This window comes from Astatotilapia calliptera, chromosome 6, assembly GCF_964374335.1.
Source record: "Astatotilapia calliptera chromosome 6, fAstCal68.1, whole genome shotgun sequence".
Classification (NCBI taxonomy): Eukaryota; Metazoa; Chordata; class Actinopteri; order Cichliformes; family Cichlidae; genus Astatotilapia; species Astatotilapia calliptera.
Genome location: NC_137427.1, coordinates 21548521 through 21563039, shown reverse-complemented (window position 1 = coordinate 21563039; position 14519 = coordinate 21548521). Strand labels below are relative to the sequence as shown.

At 39.5% G+C, this 14519-nt stretch overlaps 1 protein-coding gene across 2 annotated transcripts in view; it reads left to right on the top strand.

The window, feature by feature from the left end:
- Positions 1-14519, top strand: part of dlc1 (DLC1 Rho GTPase activating protein) — an 85015-nt gene that overhangs the window by 25941 nt on the left and 44555 nt on the right. Inside the window, exon 1 of one of the 2 annotated variants that reach the window (XM_026171057.2) lies at positions 8129-8835. The exons of the other annotated variant lie outside the window; for it this stretch is intronic. Coding sequence (XP_026026842.2) covers positions 8718-8835 — 118 coding nt within the window. The 5' untranslated portion in view covers positions 8129-8717. Of the gene's footprint in view, positions 1-8128; positions 8836-14519 lie in introns of those variants that run through there. 2 annotated transcript variants of the gene reach the window in all.

The following is a 14519-nucleotide window of genomic DNA, read 5'->3' as shown; positions in this document are numbered from 1 at the left end:
ATGAGGTGAGAGATGCGATGTGTATGTTATGCTGCTGAAACTAAGAATACACTCAGATTTATTCATTTATTTATTCATTACCACAAATGTATTATTACTATAACAAAGAGGCAATTTTTGTTAAACAAAAAAAGCCTCTGTTTATCTTCAGAGGCAACTTTTTCTTGGATAAAAGATAGGAAGCTGACAGACTTGCCTCGTGGAGTAAAAACACAACAAGGAAAACAGCAAAGACAGCCTATATTGGAGGATTTAATATTTTTAATGCTTTCTGCTGTAGGCCTGAACACTTCAAGCACTCCTTTATCTGCTCTTTATTTGAGCAGGTTAAGGTAGCACATAGTTGGTATGGCTGGGTGAGGTTTAACAACTAGGGTTAGCTACTGTGAAGCTTTTCTTACAGTACTATTGGATCATCTGGGAGTAACCTTTATTGCCAATTTATGACTTAGAAATGTCGTAGACATCGCCCTCCATGTCATAACCAGAAACTGAAATGTGAAAGCAGAAAAACATAATTGTTTATTATAGCACTTGGTTAAATCCGTATCCAGTACAGTAATGATAATTATCTTACTGAAAACAAATCTTTTTTACCAATATCCTAAATTATTTGATTATCTATATTTCATAATTTGCAAGCTAAAGAGAAAATAGCTAACAGCTAAATGATGGTGTTTTAATTTTTGAAGACAGAGAAGACAGAGTGTAGCAGATAGAGCACAAAGTAACAAAAAAAGCTAAATTGTTTATGATTCAAACAACAGCTTCTGTTATTTGAACCAGTGACAGTGGTCTTGCCAAAACAAGATAATATGTGCTGCCTACAAAATGAAACGAATCCAGGTTCTTTGCTGAATGGGATCCAGATCCACAATATAACTTGATATCCAAACTAAGTTTGATAATAATAGACACTGTTGAGGGTAATAACACACAAGCTTAAACTGAATGTTCACTGATGTGAAAACTTGCAATGTTGTAAACATGTCAGAAATCCACGTTGCAGATTACTGATAGCAAAGTTGGTCTGTCTTCTGTGTTTTTTTCTTGGCTGTAGTTGAGTTTAGAGGCACCATGATCTGCCTAACTGATCTAAATATAAACCAGTGCAAATATAAAACACAATGATGGGCATCCAACCAATAGCAGGGTCAAATCCCGGCTTTTTACCTGGACCTACATGTCTTGGCTAGCAGTTGGCGATAAGAAGAATAAGGAAACTGGAGGGTTAGATACCCTCAGTGGGATTCTTCATGCTCCGACTGTGAATAACTTGCCTCATCATGTCTGTCTGGCGCTGTTTTTTTTTCCTGTTTCCCTGTTAGTCACTATTCTTTCCAGTTACAGTGATGTTACTGGTATTTACGGCTGATGGTAAGATAATTGTTTATTTGAAGTGACCTGAGCGTTAAATTGTGGGGAACCCAGAATGAATCATTAGAAAATCTCACATCAAAAAAACTCCCTTTTGAAGGCACAGCCGTCTGGTCAAGTGAAAAGATATCAGCGTGTGGATAAAGTCAATAGTTTCTGATCTGTAATGTCAATATGATTCATGTGAAGATTTGAATCTGAAAGAAGCAGCTAAAAAGATGTTTTAACTATATTTAATAGTTTGACTTATACGCCACCAAATCACAACAGCAGTTGCCTCAAAGTGGTCTATTATATTATAAGTAATACACTTTACAATAAGCGAAAAACACCACACCAAGCAGGTGACCCCTGTGAACAAGCACTTGGTGACAGTGGGAAGGAAAAATTCCCTTTTAAGAGGAATACACCTTCAGCAGAACAAGGCTCAATAAATAGACAGAATGCTTATTGTGTAAAAGAGACAGAACTGATCCACTCATCTAATAAAATGGGGGGAAAAAGAAATTTAAGTATATTTTTCTATTTTTTTTCCTTTAGTAGAAGTTCTTAGAAATATGGTGTATCTGTGAGGAATATGTGACAGACTTAGTCATCTGTGCAAACAAGTAAATCAGTCCTCTGAGCACAGATGGTGTCTTAAGGATCACGTTTTCTCTGCAGATCTTGTGACTGATCATTTTGGCTCCAACAGACCACGTTCCCACACAGCGTCCCACTTAATTCAGAGAACATCACAGTTAGCAGAGTTGAACAACTTGCTTTTCTCATTTGCGACAATTGCCTCTTTCCTGCAGCTGCGTGCCCTCTTAACGGCAGCGCTGTCATCTGAGAAAGCGCTCTGACAGATGTAAACAAGCTCTTCGTATTTGGAGCCAAGTCAACAGCAGCTCATGACTGATGTTTGTTTTCTGCTGCTTGTTCCTCTTCTTTAATTGAGTCTGCCTTATCCCACTTTTTGCCCTCCCCACTTCATACCAAGTACAGGAGTCAATGTGTTTGTGCAAGGTCACATTCCTGGCCTCCCCCATCCGTCTCTGATGGCCTAACCCCCCCCCAACCAGCCCCTCCTCTCCCCTCCCATTTGACACCCTCTCCTTTACTTCCTGTATGGAGACCTGTAGTGTAACATACTGCAGCTGAGTTGGTTTATATTTCAAACTTTTGAGTCTGAGGTGGAAAGATTTACAACTGCAAATCACAACTGTTCCCTTTGAATGTACATAATCCAGTTTCCTCATGCTTGATGTCAAAGGATATCTGGGATAGTTTGGAATTTTAAAAAAGTTTGGAAGCATTTGATCTTTCACTGTTCTGCTACTTCAGATTTCTGGTTGAATCATATTGTATTACAGTAAGTGTTCCTCCTGTGAATTTTGAGAGCTCTTTCTTTGGGCATCCATCTCCTTTACTGTGAAAAGGAAACCACACATGAAGGGGAATTTACAACAGGAACTCCTCCTGAAACTCCCGAACCTACAACAACAAAAGTCTCCCCTGTTCTATAGAAATAAGCCAGAAGAGGTGAAAGAGGCCTTGCGTCATCAGTCTTATTATAGCTGTTCAACAGCTATTGATTCAGTACCCACAATACATGCAACGTATGTAGAAGAAGAAGACTATCATGGAAGCTGCCGAGTAAATGTTCTACATGGATGGTGAGAAATTTATATTTGTCACTGATTTTTTATTTTAGTTTTTTGGTAATGGGTTTAGGCTTGATCCCAGTCAGAGACACAAATCCCTTTGGGGTTGCATCAGGAAAAAAACATCAGCAAAATCAAACATTTGGAGCTACCTGCTGTTGTGACGTAAAAGAAAATTGTCTTTTTTTAGTCTTTTTGCATAAAGAAACCTTTTTGATATTGGTTGTATTTTATTTTTAATGTCACCATTTATAGAAACTCATGACATTAGGTTAAGGTTGAGGTAATAAGTTCTGTTGTGGTTTAAAAAACACTCTCTGACCTTTCTGGCACTTACCTTCTACCTCCCTGTGTGAAGGGCCGGTAACAGGTGTAATGTGGGTAAAAATTTCCATTTGGCGGGTAATTCTCTGAGGTTGTCCACCACAAAGGTGAGTAAATGGAACAGGGTAACTGCAGAGAGTGTATAGAAGGTCGATAAACATCACATGTTTAACAAAACCATCAAGTTGGTTTCATTCTTGAATACATTTAATAGCAAAGTAGATTTATATGAATTATACAGGTCCTTCTGTTTGTTCATAATTTGTTTCAAATAATGACCATGTCTTTAAGGTTGCATACATAATTATTACCTAAATATCTATGTAAATGTATGTATGTAAATTTGATCTCTGCGATGCTTAGCCAGTGGATTGGCTTGTCTGTCTCTTGGTCAGGAAACCAAAAAGTTAGTTTTAGACATCGGATGTGAGAATATTTTTTGCAAAGGCTTTCATCACATGAAATAAATATTTTTTGGTTTTTGCTTCAAATAAGAAACATGGATAAGTTGGGAGGTAACTAAGTAACCAATTGATGCCATTCTGGATATGTCACTCCCTATTCTCTTTATTATCATTTTCAAAGAGGTGTATATCCTCTTAAATATATTCTTTATCTTAAATAATCCTGGAGGAATTTTCATCCATAGCCAGGAGGTTGTAAATCTCCCCAGTGATGATGGTGTAGCATGCCAATGCTGTCCCGAGGCTAATGAATCAGTCCTGGCTCAGCAGGCTCTGTCACTCCCTGGCTGGTTTATTCCCCTTGTTTGGTTGTCAGGGAGAGAGACTGAGGTTCACTCAGATTCTCACTCAGTCGGTGGATTTTTTTCCTTTATATATCTTAAGATGTCTGGGGGTTTTTTTTCCGTGATTTCAGAAACTTCATTTTTATACCTTGAATTAACTGGTAGCTAGCATGTGAGGGAGTGTATAGTTCTGCATCTACATCATAACCTACGCCATAACTGGAACTCCATTTTAACCCTACGCAGCAAAGTTCTGCGTAACCTGACGAGCACCTCCTGAAAATTGTATCTACACGTCAGGTCAACGCGTAGCACAATGACTAGAATGCCGTGGAAGTTTGCAATGTGGGGACAAAAGAAGTTTCCGGTTACTATGTAAGTTAGGATGTAGGTTTATCACAGAAGTCTAAATCAAGCTTAAGAAATCAAGTGGGTGGTCACATCAAAGGAACTTGCACACAATTACAGTCACACTGTGCCACACACACACACACACATAACACATCTTTGGCTTTTCTGCAATGGGCGCATTGTTTTTCATAGACATTTTGATGGAAGACCCTGGCATACTGTTCCTATGCACTGTTTGAAGTCTTCCCAAAGCACAACACCCCTGTCTCCATATCTGGGTCAGTATGTTGGCATGTAACCCTCTCCAGACTGTATTCTGTGGATTCTGGTATTCGTGCACACTCCTGGCAGGCTGTACACTTGTTTGACAAAGGAGGCATTTGGCAGTGCTTTCCTTCCTGAGGTGTGAGACTTGCATTGTTTTCTGCTTCAGCATATTTACCCTCATATCCAGGTTACAGTCTGCGTATTGCCCCCTATCACAGGTATACTGGAGACAGAGAGGGAAAGTCCACCAATATGTTGTGATACACACACACTGACCCAGAGGGTTTCTGTTTGTGTCCTGGTGTACGCACACAAGCGCACTCGCCTGAAAACAACAACTCATGTCATGTGAGTCAAACCAGTGTGTGAAGGAGGAACGGAAACTCTGATACTTCCATAGTTTCCTTTTCTTTATCACGCCCTAATCCTTATTTATTAGGTTGTCCAGGACATCAGTCCACAGTTGTGGGAGCATGAACTAAAAGGTTGTGAAAAGGTTAAGATGCAACAATCCAACGTTATGAGTCTCAGCAAACCCCGGGAGACCATAAAGTCAACTGGCCGTGATGAGCACAATGCTATCTTGAAACTGCAATTAGCCTAAGCATTACCTTCACTTGCTGGAGCAATCAGCATGGCTGATCTTTCTCAAGTGTGAGCTTAGTGTGAAATGTAACAAAATGCAGTTTAGCAGAACACAAATAGTCACACACACACACACACACACACGAGTATGAGACTGTTGGGTCTAAAAGACGATAGAGTGTTTTTAAGTTCAGTAAACTGTGAGATATTAACTTTTTTTCTGGTTGGATGATTATTTGGGGGCAGCATAACAAACTGAATGCAAATGAAATTATTATCACCTTATAATATATTTTTCTGCAGTCTTCTTTCTGGTCAAACAATCACTGTTTGTCTTGTCTTTTCATTATCTTCTGAAGAAAATATGTTGCGCTTTAGCTGCTAAATTCTCCATTGCAATCACTAGCTTGTTGCTTGCCTTTGTACTGAAAATAATGTCCTGTTGTAGCTGGAAAACACAGTTATCTCACTAAATACTGACTTATGAGTCATTCAAGCACAACTTTGACTCAGGTATGACATATGACACAAGAACTGGACTGAAAACCAGTGGCAACAGTTTTTATGTAGTGATACATCCAAGTCTTTGAAACAAATCTTTATCACAACAACAGGTGAGGTCAGGAGAGAGGTACAACAGAGCCTCTGCAGCCATCTGTAAAACATGGCGAAGCCTGTCGTAGTTTGGAGCTGCATTTTAGCCAATGTTTGTCACAGTACGGCTGTGTGCAGGCAAAAGTAGGACCCAAACGCAAACTCACAGAGACAAAAGGTAAACTCAAAAAACACAGCTTTATTGCTGGCGTGGAGTGGGACACGAAAAACAATACAAAATAAACTAAACTGGAAAAACTAAAGCACAAGGAGCCACAGGGAAAAATCACACAGCTATGATGGAGGACGCAACACTGACAAAGAGAAACATGGGGCTTAAATACACTGAGGGATAACGAGGGGGAATGAGCCACAGGAGGAGAGCACAGCTGAGAGTAATTAAGCAGGACGAGGCAAGGGAAGCAAAACTAGAAACATTAACATAGAACAGACTGTGAAAGTAAAACAGGAAACACACTGACGGAACTCAAGACATGTGAACTTAACAGACTGGGGGAGACAGAACATAGGGATCTGAAACATGGAACAGAAAGGAACAGTAGATCAACATGAACATAACAACACCACAGGGGAAGAGTAAAACTGAACACGATTAACACAGAAACACCAGACCTCTTCACAATAAAACAGGAAACATAATGAGACGTAGACATGACAACCCAAACTTCACAATGTAAGACACAGACATGAAACACATGAAAAGCAGGGGAGATTTACCATAGTTGGAAACACGAGGGGAAAATAATAAGAACTAGAAACACTTAAGCATGATAACAAATGAACTTAGGAACCTGAAGGGCTTACATAAACTAAAACATCAAAATGAACTAAAACTCAAAACACTGGGTCATAAGACCCAGGATGACAATGTTATTGCAAGTCTTTTTAAAAGTTATGGGATTATGAACACAGAAAACCACATTATGATTTTAATCTATAACACAGTACCATCTGGAAAACATCTGATTGGCAACAGCTCGATTTGTCAGCATGACAATGATCTCAGAAAGAAAGAAATCTGGAGAACTGTTCCTGAAAAGATTACAAGAAAGATAGGTTGAAGAATAAAGGTGGTCATAACAAATACTGCAAGTATTTCCCAGTTTCCTAGCAAGCATGCTAATGGATGCATAGGAGGTCATTTGGGATTTAGTATTTTGCCCAAGGGCAAATAGAGAGTAGAGGAGCCAGGTACCAAACTACTAACCTTCTAATTAGTGAATGACCCTCCACCTTTTGAACCACAGCCCTTAGTTTATTGATTGGTGAATTTACAATTGCAGTTTATGCAAATTGGTGAATCTAAAAGCATTCAATTAAAAAGAAGTTACCATTTCACATACAGGTAACAATATGAGCCTTTTTTAATGTAAAAATAGAGTACTAAGCATTAACATTAAAAACACAGCGTAGCTCTCGTGCAAGTTTGTGTTTTCTTTGTCTTTACAGCATTTTATTAAATTTGCATGAAATATTAAAACCATTTAAAATGTAATAACAAACTTTTATTTGACTGAAAGGCACATTCCTATTTAGATTTTATCTTTCAAAGGCTTAAAGTAGCTTGTGTAGCCCCACCTTTGCAATGTGACACCAAATCAACACCAAAAAATAAAAGAGTACAAAAATCAGTTTAAAGTTTTCGAAATGTTACTACAGCTTCTTTTTTTAAATTCAGCCAATGTTTAAGCTTCCTCGCTGATCTCAGAGAGTTGTACTTGCTAAATAGAAGCCAAATCATGATTATCCGATCAACACCGCGGTGGTACAAGTAGTAACGGATTGTATTATGCTGTTTTTGGCCATTTCAGAAGCTTAAGTTTGGTTATGTAAGAATCAGCAGTGCATGTGTGTTTCTCAATAACTAATAGAATTTACTTGAGCTTGTGTTTATGGACGTGTGTGTTTGTATGTGTTCACTGTATGTTCTCGTCTGTCCATAATATATTTACAGTAAGTCATGCTATGAGTCGGACGGTTTAACACAGGATTGGCTTAGGAAAGTGATTATTGACTGTTGGGAATGACAGAAGTTTTTGTGGTCAAAGCAAGTTAAACTCACTTTTTTTCACTCTTTAATTGCTTCTAACATTTTGTCCTCTCTGAGTGGATCTAGATGTTATCCTGCACCCCTTCATTGCCGTCACTTCCATTTCGTATTATTTCTTTAAGGTGAGGGCAGGTGGAACTTCAGAACAAGCATGCTGGCTTGGAAATACATTATATAACAGGCATTGATGCTCCTTGTGTCTAGACAGGGAAGGGCAGGTGTAAATAGACTGGATGTGAAGGAAGGTGGAACAGTTAAGAGGCAAAAATAGAGAGACATACAGGATAAAATGCAAGTCGTGACTGTGACCCACTCATTTATTCACAGAGAGGGATGAAGCTTCTGTCAGAAAGCACTTACTCACCTTAACACACAGCACTACACACACACACACACATACACACACTCTGGCAGAATAGAATATGAGAGCATTGCAGCACTGGCTGGATGTGTCCCAGCAGTTACCGCACTGATGCCTGCTGCAGCAGACGGGAGTGTACAGTCCAGACTCGAACAGAACAGAAGGAGAAGGAGAAGCAGCCCAATGCAGAAGATAGCTCAAAACCAGGTAGATGCAGAAACTAGTCAGATTACGCTTGGATATTTGAGCACTGATGATAGTGATGTTTAAGCTATTCCAGATAGATATTATCCAATTAACTGACGAGAGGGAAATGCACAAAAGACAACTTAGTCAGGAATAAGTGTGCAGATAGAGTGGGAGTCTGACATTGGTAAGCTTAGGTGGATCACCATGTCTCGCTCCATGAGGCTGCTGCTACTGCAGAGGTCCTTCAGTGACCACATCAGGTCCTCTACCTCCAAAGCCCTAGATATGCTCAGCAAGCCCGCTCGAGAGGCTCGTCTGGCAGGTGAGTGGCAAAAGCATGTTCGTGTTGTTGCTGGTTCAGTGTGCACATCCTTTCTTCTCGTTACTTTCCTCTTAACGGTTTGCATATATGAATGTTTAGATACAAAACATACACGTGTAGTTTATCATCTCTAAGATGATGCGCAACATTATGACAAAAATGCATTGTCATTGTCTCAGAGAGGAGGCAGGATTTATGGCCAGGCTTCTGTAAAGTCAGCTGTATTTCTGACAAACAGATCAATAGAACAACAGCTGACTGGGATTTAATGGATGGGTGGGGTACTGAAGCTCAGAGAAGGAAACAAGCAGTTCGGATTGTTTTGACGGGTTTGTGTCATGTTTAGAGCTTTCTCGTTTTTGGTAGATGTTCGTGAACATGGCTGACGCTTTCTTTTTAAAGAGAGCAGTGTTGCTGTCATACCTACTCTGTCTCTCTAGTGACCAGGTTTGGCCCATGTATAACTAATGAGTTGGTTATGCACACATAGGACTGAGTCCATTAGAATAGACTTCCAGGTCTCTGGTAAGCTTGCTTTTAAATAATACAAATAGTCCCTGATCATATAAAAGCAGCAGCACAGAGAGTGCATTTACAGAGATGCTCTTTAGGAATGCTGGCCCCAGATGGCTGACATCCACTACAAGTTCAGGTCTTTTCAAAGTGCTTTTAAGAAAAAGGTATCTTTATTTAAGGCCACATTATGTCCTTGCGTCATGTTTAAAATCTGTGTTCTTTGCAACTCAGCTCGGTTGTTGGATGTGCCTTTTCAAAGGGGGTCACACAAAATCCCCATCAATCCAGAGGTGAGTGCCCTGTGGACCTAACCTCAGTAGAAGTAAAGAGCACCAGGTAATAAATATCCATCGACAAACACTTCCAGATATGTCTCACACTGCAGCATAGATCACTATCTTACATGAAAGAGAGAAGACTAGAGAAGTAGGCTAAAGAATTATGACAGGATCTAATTACAGCTCTCCTGTTGTGACACTAATTTCTCCCTTTTGTTTTTTCAATACACGTCACTTCCTCAAGATTTAAGCTCAGTTTTAAGGCTTTCAACAGCAAATGTGTATGTAATTAACTTTTGACTGTGCATGATGTCATTCATGACATTAGTGTGCAGGAACATGTTGTTCTGAACCGAAACATTCATAGTTGTGCCTTAGTGTGTTTGGAACCAAACAGGCTTAACACGTCTTCAGCCCCTTAATGAAGCTTTAATGAAAGTTTTCTATAATCTTTATGTGTGAGTCCAACATTTTCTCTTGCTGTGGGAGATGACAGCATTTCAACAAGACTCTTTTTAGTCCCTTGTAAAATGATTTCTCATCTAAATTGACCTCTAGAGGACAAAAGATGGGTAAGATGATATTTATTTACTTTAACTCATGACAATGACTTGATTTTGGTCTGTAAACCTTGATGACGCATGTGCATTTTCTAACAAACACCGACAGTATGATCCTCAAGGATCTCACTTCTGCACAGTATCACACGTCCTGAAACTCAATAGCCTTGTTGACATTTCCCACCCTTGTCATCCTTACACTTACATCACATATTTAAGTGTGTTTACAGCTGAAAGGAGAAAGATGTACTCAACTGCAGAGTTCATCCACTGACAAAGCCCAGCTTCTAGTCCAGTCTTTGTACACACTGTCTACTGGAGACGTAAGCAAAAAGATCACCGCTTCCTCAAGCTATTTATTCTCAAGACCAACTTAAATCTGCCTACTTTTTCAGTACAGCGTTTCTTTAAGAAGCAATGAATGCAACATTTAGGCCACAGGTATGAAATTTAACCATGAAAGTCAGCAGATAGTAAACCAATGAGGCTGCAGACAAAAGCCATTCGAATGTTTTCTCAGTCAAAGGCGAGAGACGCAGTACACCCGCATGTCGCCAGTCTGACATTCCTTTTTTTCCTTTTTAAATCAAATCTTGCTGAATTTAATTCTTATCAGCCTAACAAAGGTGTCATCTATACATATGCTAACTGTGCACTAAAACAATGCATGTGACCTGAAGTTTCTCTGAAGGCTGTATTTAGACAAAATTCACATTTTGTGTTGAACCTCATTTTTAACATTGTGCCATTTCTGAGATGTAATCATGGATTGCTTATTTCTGCTCTACATTTGCACCATGTTTGGACAGCTACCATAGAGGTCTAACTACTTTATCTCTACTGTAATGCTCATAGGGTAATACTGTTGCATAAGAACCAGATCTTGATCAATAAATCTATTTATGAAGGGAGGCAACAGGTGTATTAAGTTGGTTATTTTAGAGCATTTCAGCAATTTCTTTAATATTACTACAAGACTAAGGCACTGTTATTCACAGCAACCTCTTAAATCGGTTGCCGTGTTGAAATTAGCTTAACTTTTATCTATATCTTCATGAAAGAATTCAACTTCTTGTCCGAGCCTTGACTTTTAAGGTCCCAGTAACCGTATAATATAGTGTAACCTATTCCTAACTTTTTATTTCATATTTGAGTCTATCCAAAAGAGCCACATTTTTCCATGAATATTACATATATGTTTGGGGTTTTTGCATAGTAAATAAGTTATTTGGCGTGACTACAGTGTCCCTTGTTAAGATCTTGCGAACTAGTGAAATTTTAAATGAGTACAGCAGCCGTTATGTGTGTGCAGCTTCACCAGCTTTATTAATTATAAAAAAGCACAGACTGTGTTTGCTTGTGCCGAGTCTTTGTGGAGCCATAATTCAACGCCAAAATGAACAAACCAAAAATAACTGCACTTCCAAATCTGCATTACCGCTCCATCCATTTTGAACTATATAAGTGGGTCCATCTTGTACCAGAAGCACACAGAGACAAAAACCTGCTTTGTGCCACGTGAAGCTGACGAGGTGCTGACACATAACCATCTGGACCAAAGTGGTGTGGGCGTGATGAAGGACTGGGGAAACCAATAACTCTGCAGCACTTGCTAAGAATAATGTTACTTAAAATTTTTCACCACTGCCAAAACAGAGACATCAAGGTCATGACATGTTACTTTGAAAATTATCTGTTAGGAATTAGTGCATTTAAGTGCTAGTGTTTCAATATGGGAGCGTCTTTGTGCCCCTGCTTGTCCATGTGTGATTGTTAAGTGGCAGCCAGGCTTTTGTATGGGTCTGAAGGGTGGGTCAGTGGGGTGCCCATAGACATGTTCCGGTCTGCTCAGACTCTGTCTACTGTTAAACCACACAGATGTTCTGGACCTATTGTGGCTCTACAGGGACCCAACAGAGTCATTTCACGCCTGAAGAACGCCCAAAGAGGAAGTCAGAATGGGTGCACCACTGTGACATCAGCATAGACCTCTTTGAATGAAAACCGACAAGGCAACTGTGTAACAAATTAGCTTCAACAACATACATTCACAGCAAGAATGGAAAATTTAGCGGCTGTTTTAGCTGCAGATAAACAAGACAAAATCACTCTGTGTGTTTTCTCGACAAAGTCCATTTTAACTGCTGGGACTGAAAAAGCTTGTATCACACACTACTTTGTTCACCATGTTCACCTTGCTGTTGCTTTTATGTTGTTATTCTGAACTATTTGTTGGGTTGCAGCTTGTACTTTTTTGTCTTCTCAACACTTGTCTATAGCACGTTTCAAATGGCTAATGGTAGCCGATCAAGAGCAGCGTTCCTGCACCTTCAACTAATGAGTATTCAAGTGTGATTGGCAGACTGTTGTCCACTGGTTTATTTAGCCATGTGCTGTAACCTGGCACTGATAGCCAGTTATTTGATCAGTCATGAGAAAATAATGACATCCCACGGCTGTTTACACCTTTAGCACATCTCCGTTGTCTTCTCACGTCAGTGATGCGTTCATTGTGCGTGTAAATAGTCGCGTTTTCAGCATCTAGCTAGCTCTACTGAAGATGAGCAAGCATGAATGGAGTAAGGTTTTTTTTTAAGTGGCAGGTCATTTCAAGTGCAACTTTTCTAATAGCTCAACAAACCAACCAGTCACACTAATTGTTTCTCTGCAGTTTGTCACAATATGTACATGTGAGCTAAATGTAAGTTTTCTGTATTTCCCGGAGAAAGAAAAGTATGTTTAATGCACAGATTTTATAAACTGGAAAAGAAAAGCTTATGATTACTGTCCCATCTCGTTTTAAAGTTGTTAATTTGATATGGGATCTACATATGATGTGTTACATAGTTATGGTTTTTATACTAAGTATAAGTATACTCATTTTCTGTTACTCAAATTTGCAATGAAAATGTACCAGACGGTTTTGTGCAGGTTGTCATATCTCATCTTGGCCAGTCAGAAGCCTACAGACAATCAAGGAGTTCACAGTCTGACATCAACAAAGGAGGTTAAGTTGCACAGCTTTGACAGTTTCTAAAAAATTGTCAAGGAACTTTTCAGAAGCTCCATTTTCAGTGATCTGAAAAGCCATTTACGAGAGGACAAAAGACAAAAACACCCAGAAAAGCTATGTTTACAAGTATACCTGTGTAGGTGTGTTCAGCTTGTATTAAGGCTTATGACTTTGCTTTGTGAGGGGTGTGGCCTCTTTGAGGTGTTTTCCAACCAGTCTCAGCTTCTAGGCTTCACTTCACCTGGTTGACATCACTGAACTGGATCACTTGACCCTGTTTGTGAATATGATCACTTGATTCCAAAAGAAAGGCAAATGCTGAGCCTAATCTTAAGGCTTTAAAATAGAAGTCAACAGACCAATGGCTGACATCACAGCTGCGTGCATCTTTTAGGGTTTCGAGCCTGGCTACAACTCTAATAGAGGTCCTTGTTTCTAAAGTTGACCTTTTCTACTCCCATCTTGATGTCAAAGTGGCTTCAGGACAAAACTCTCCACTAAGGTTTTCTTTGTATCGTTAATTTGCCGCAGCAGATGCTCCTCTGGTGATTTGTCTTGTGGTCGTCCATTCGTGCATTCTGCAGAATGGCTTGTGATGTTCCTTCTGGGCACCCACCAGTTTCAGACGTCACATTTGAGCATTTGCTGTGACATTTAGGTCAAGCTGCTCATTTGTGACTATAAATAGCACGGCTTTATTATTTTATCAAGTGCACTCCGCTGTCTACTTCTCTGCGTGTTTTTCATCCTTCATGAAGATGAAGAAAAGTAGGCCAACACTACTTTCTTTTCCTGTGATCTCAGTGGAAGAGGTTCTATTAAAGCCCACGTGTGTCTCTTGAGGGATATGTGCTATGTTTGAACCTCCTGAAAGAGCCATAAAAACAGTTTGTTTTTGTGGGTGTGTAAGTGTGTGAGTAATTGAGGGAATACGCAAAAGCATGCACGGACCCTTTTACCGCGTTAGCGTAAGTATGTTTGCTATATAAGATTACAGTCATTCCTGACTAGACATGACTATGGGACACATGCCAGGGACACACTGTATTTTCCTTCAGCCTCGTAATCAACCTTTTCCCATTGCTGCATGATTTTTGTTTTGTGTAGTAAACACCACACTTTCAGTTCAGTGTGTTTCCCTCATTAAAGGAGAAAGTGAAATGAATTAAATTTGCCGAAAAGTCTGTTTTTCTCCAGCTTCTGTGGGCAGTGGGCTGTAAAAGTTTGAGTTTCCACCTTGGTACTACCAAGTTTTCAAAAAATGTGTTACAAGCTTTCTGTGGATTATAAAATGTAACACCTTTAATGCGTTATGTG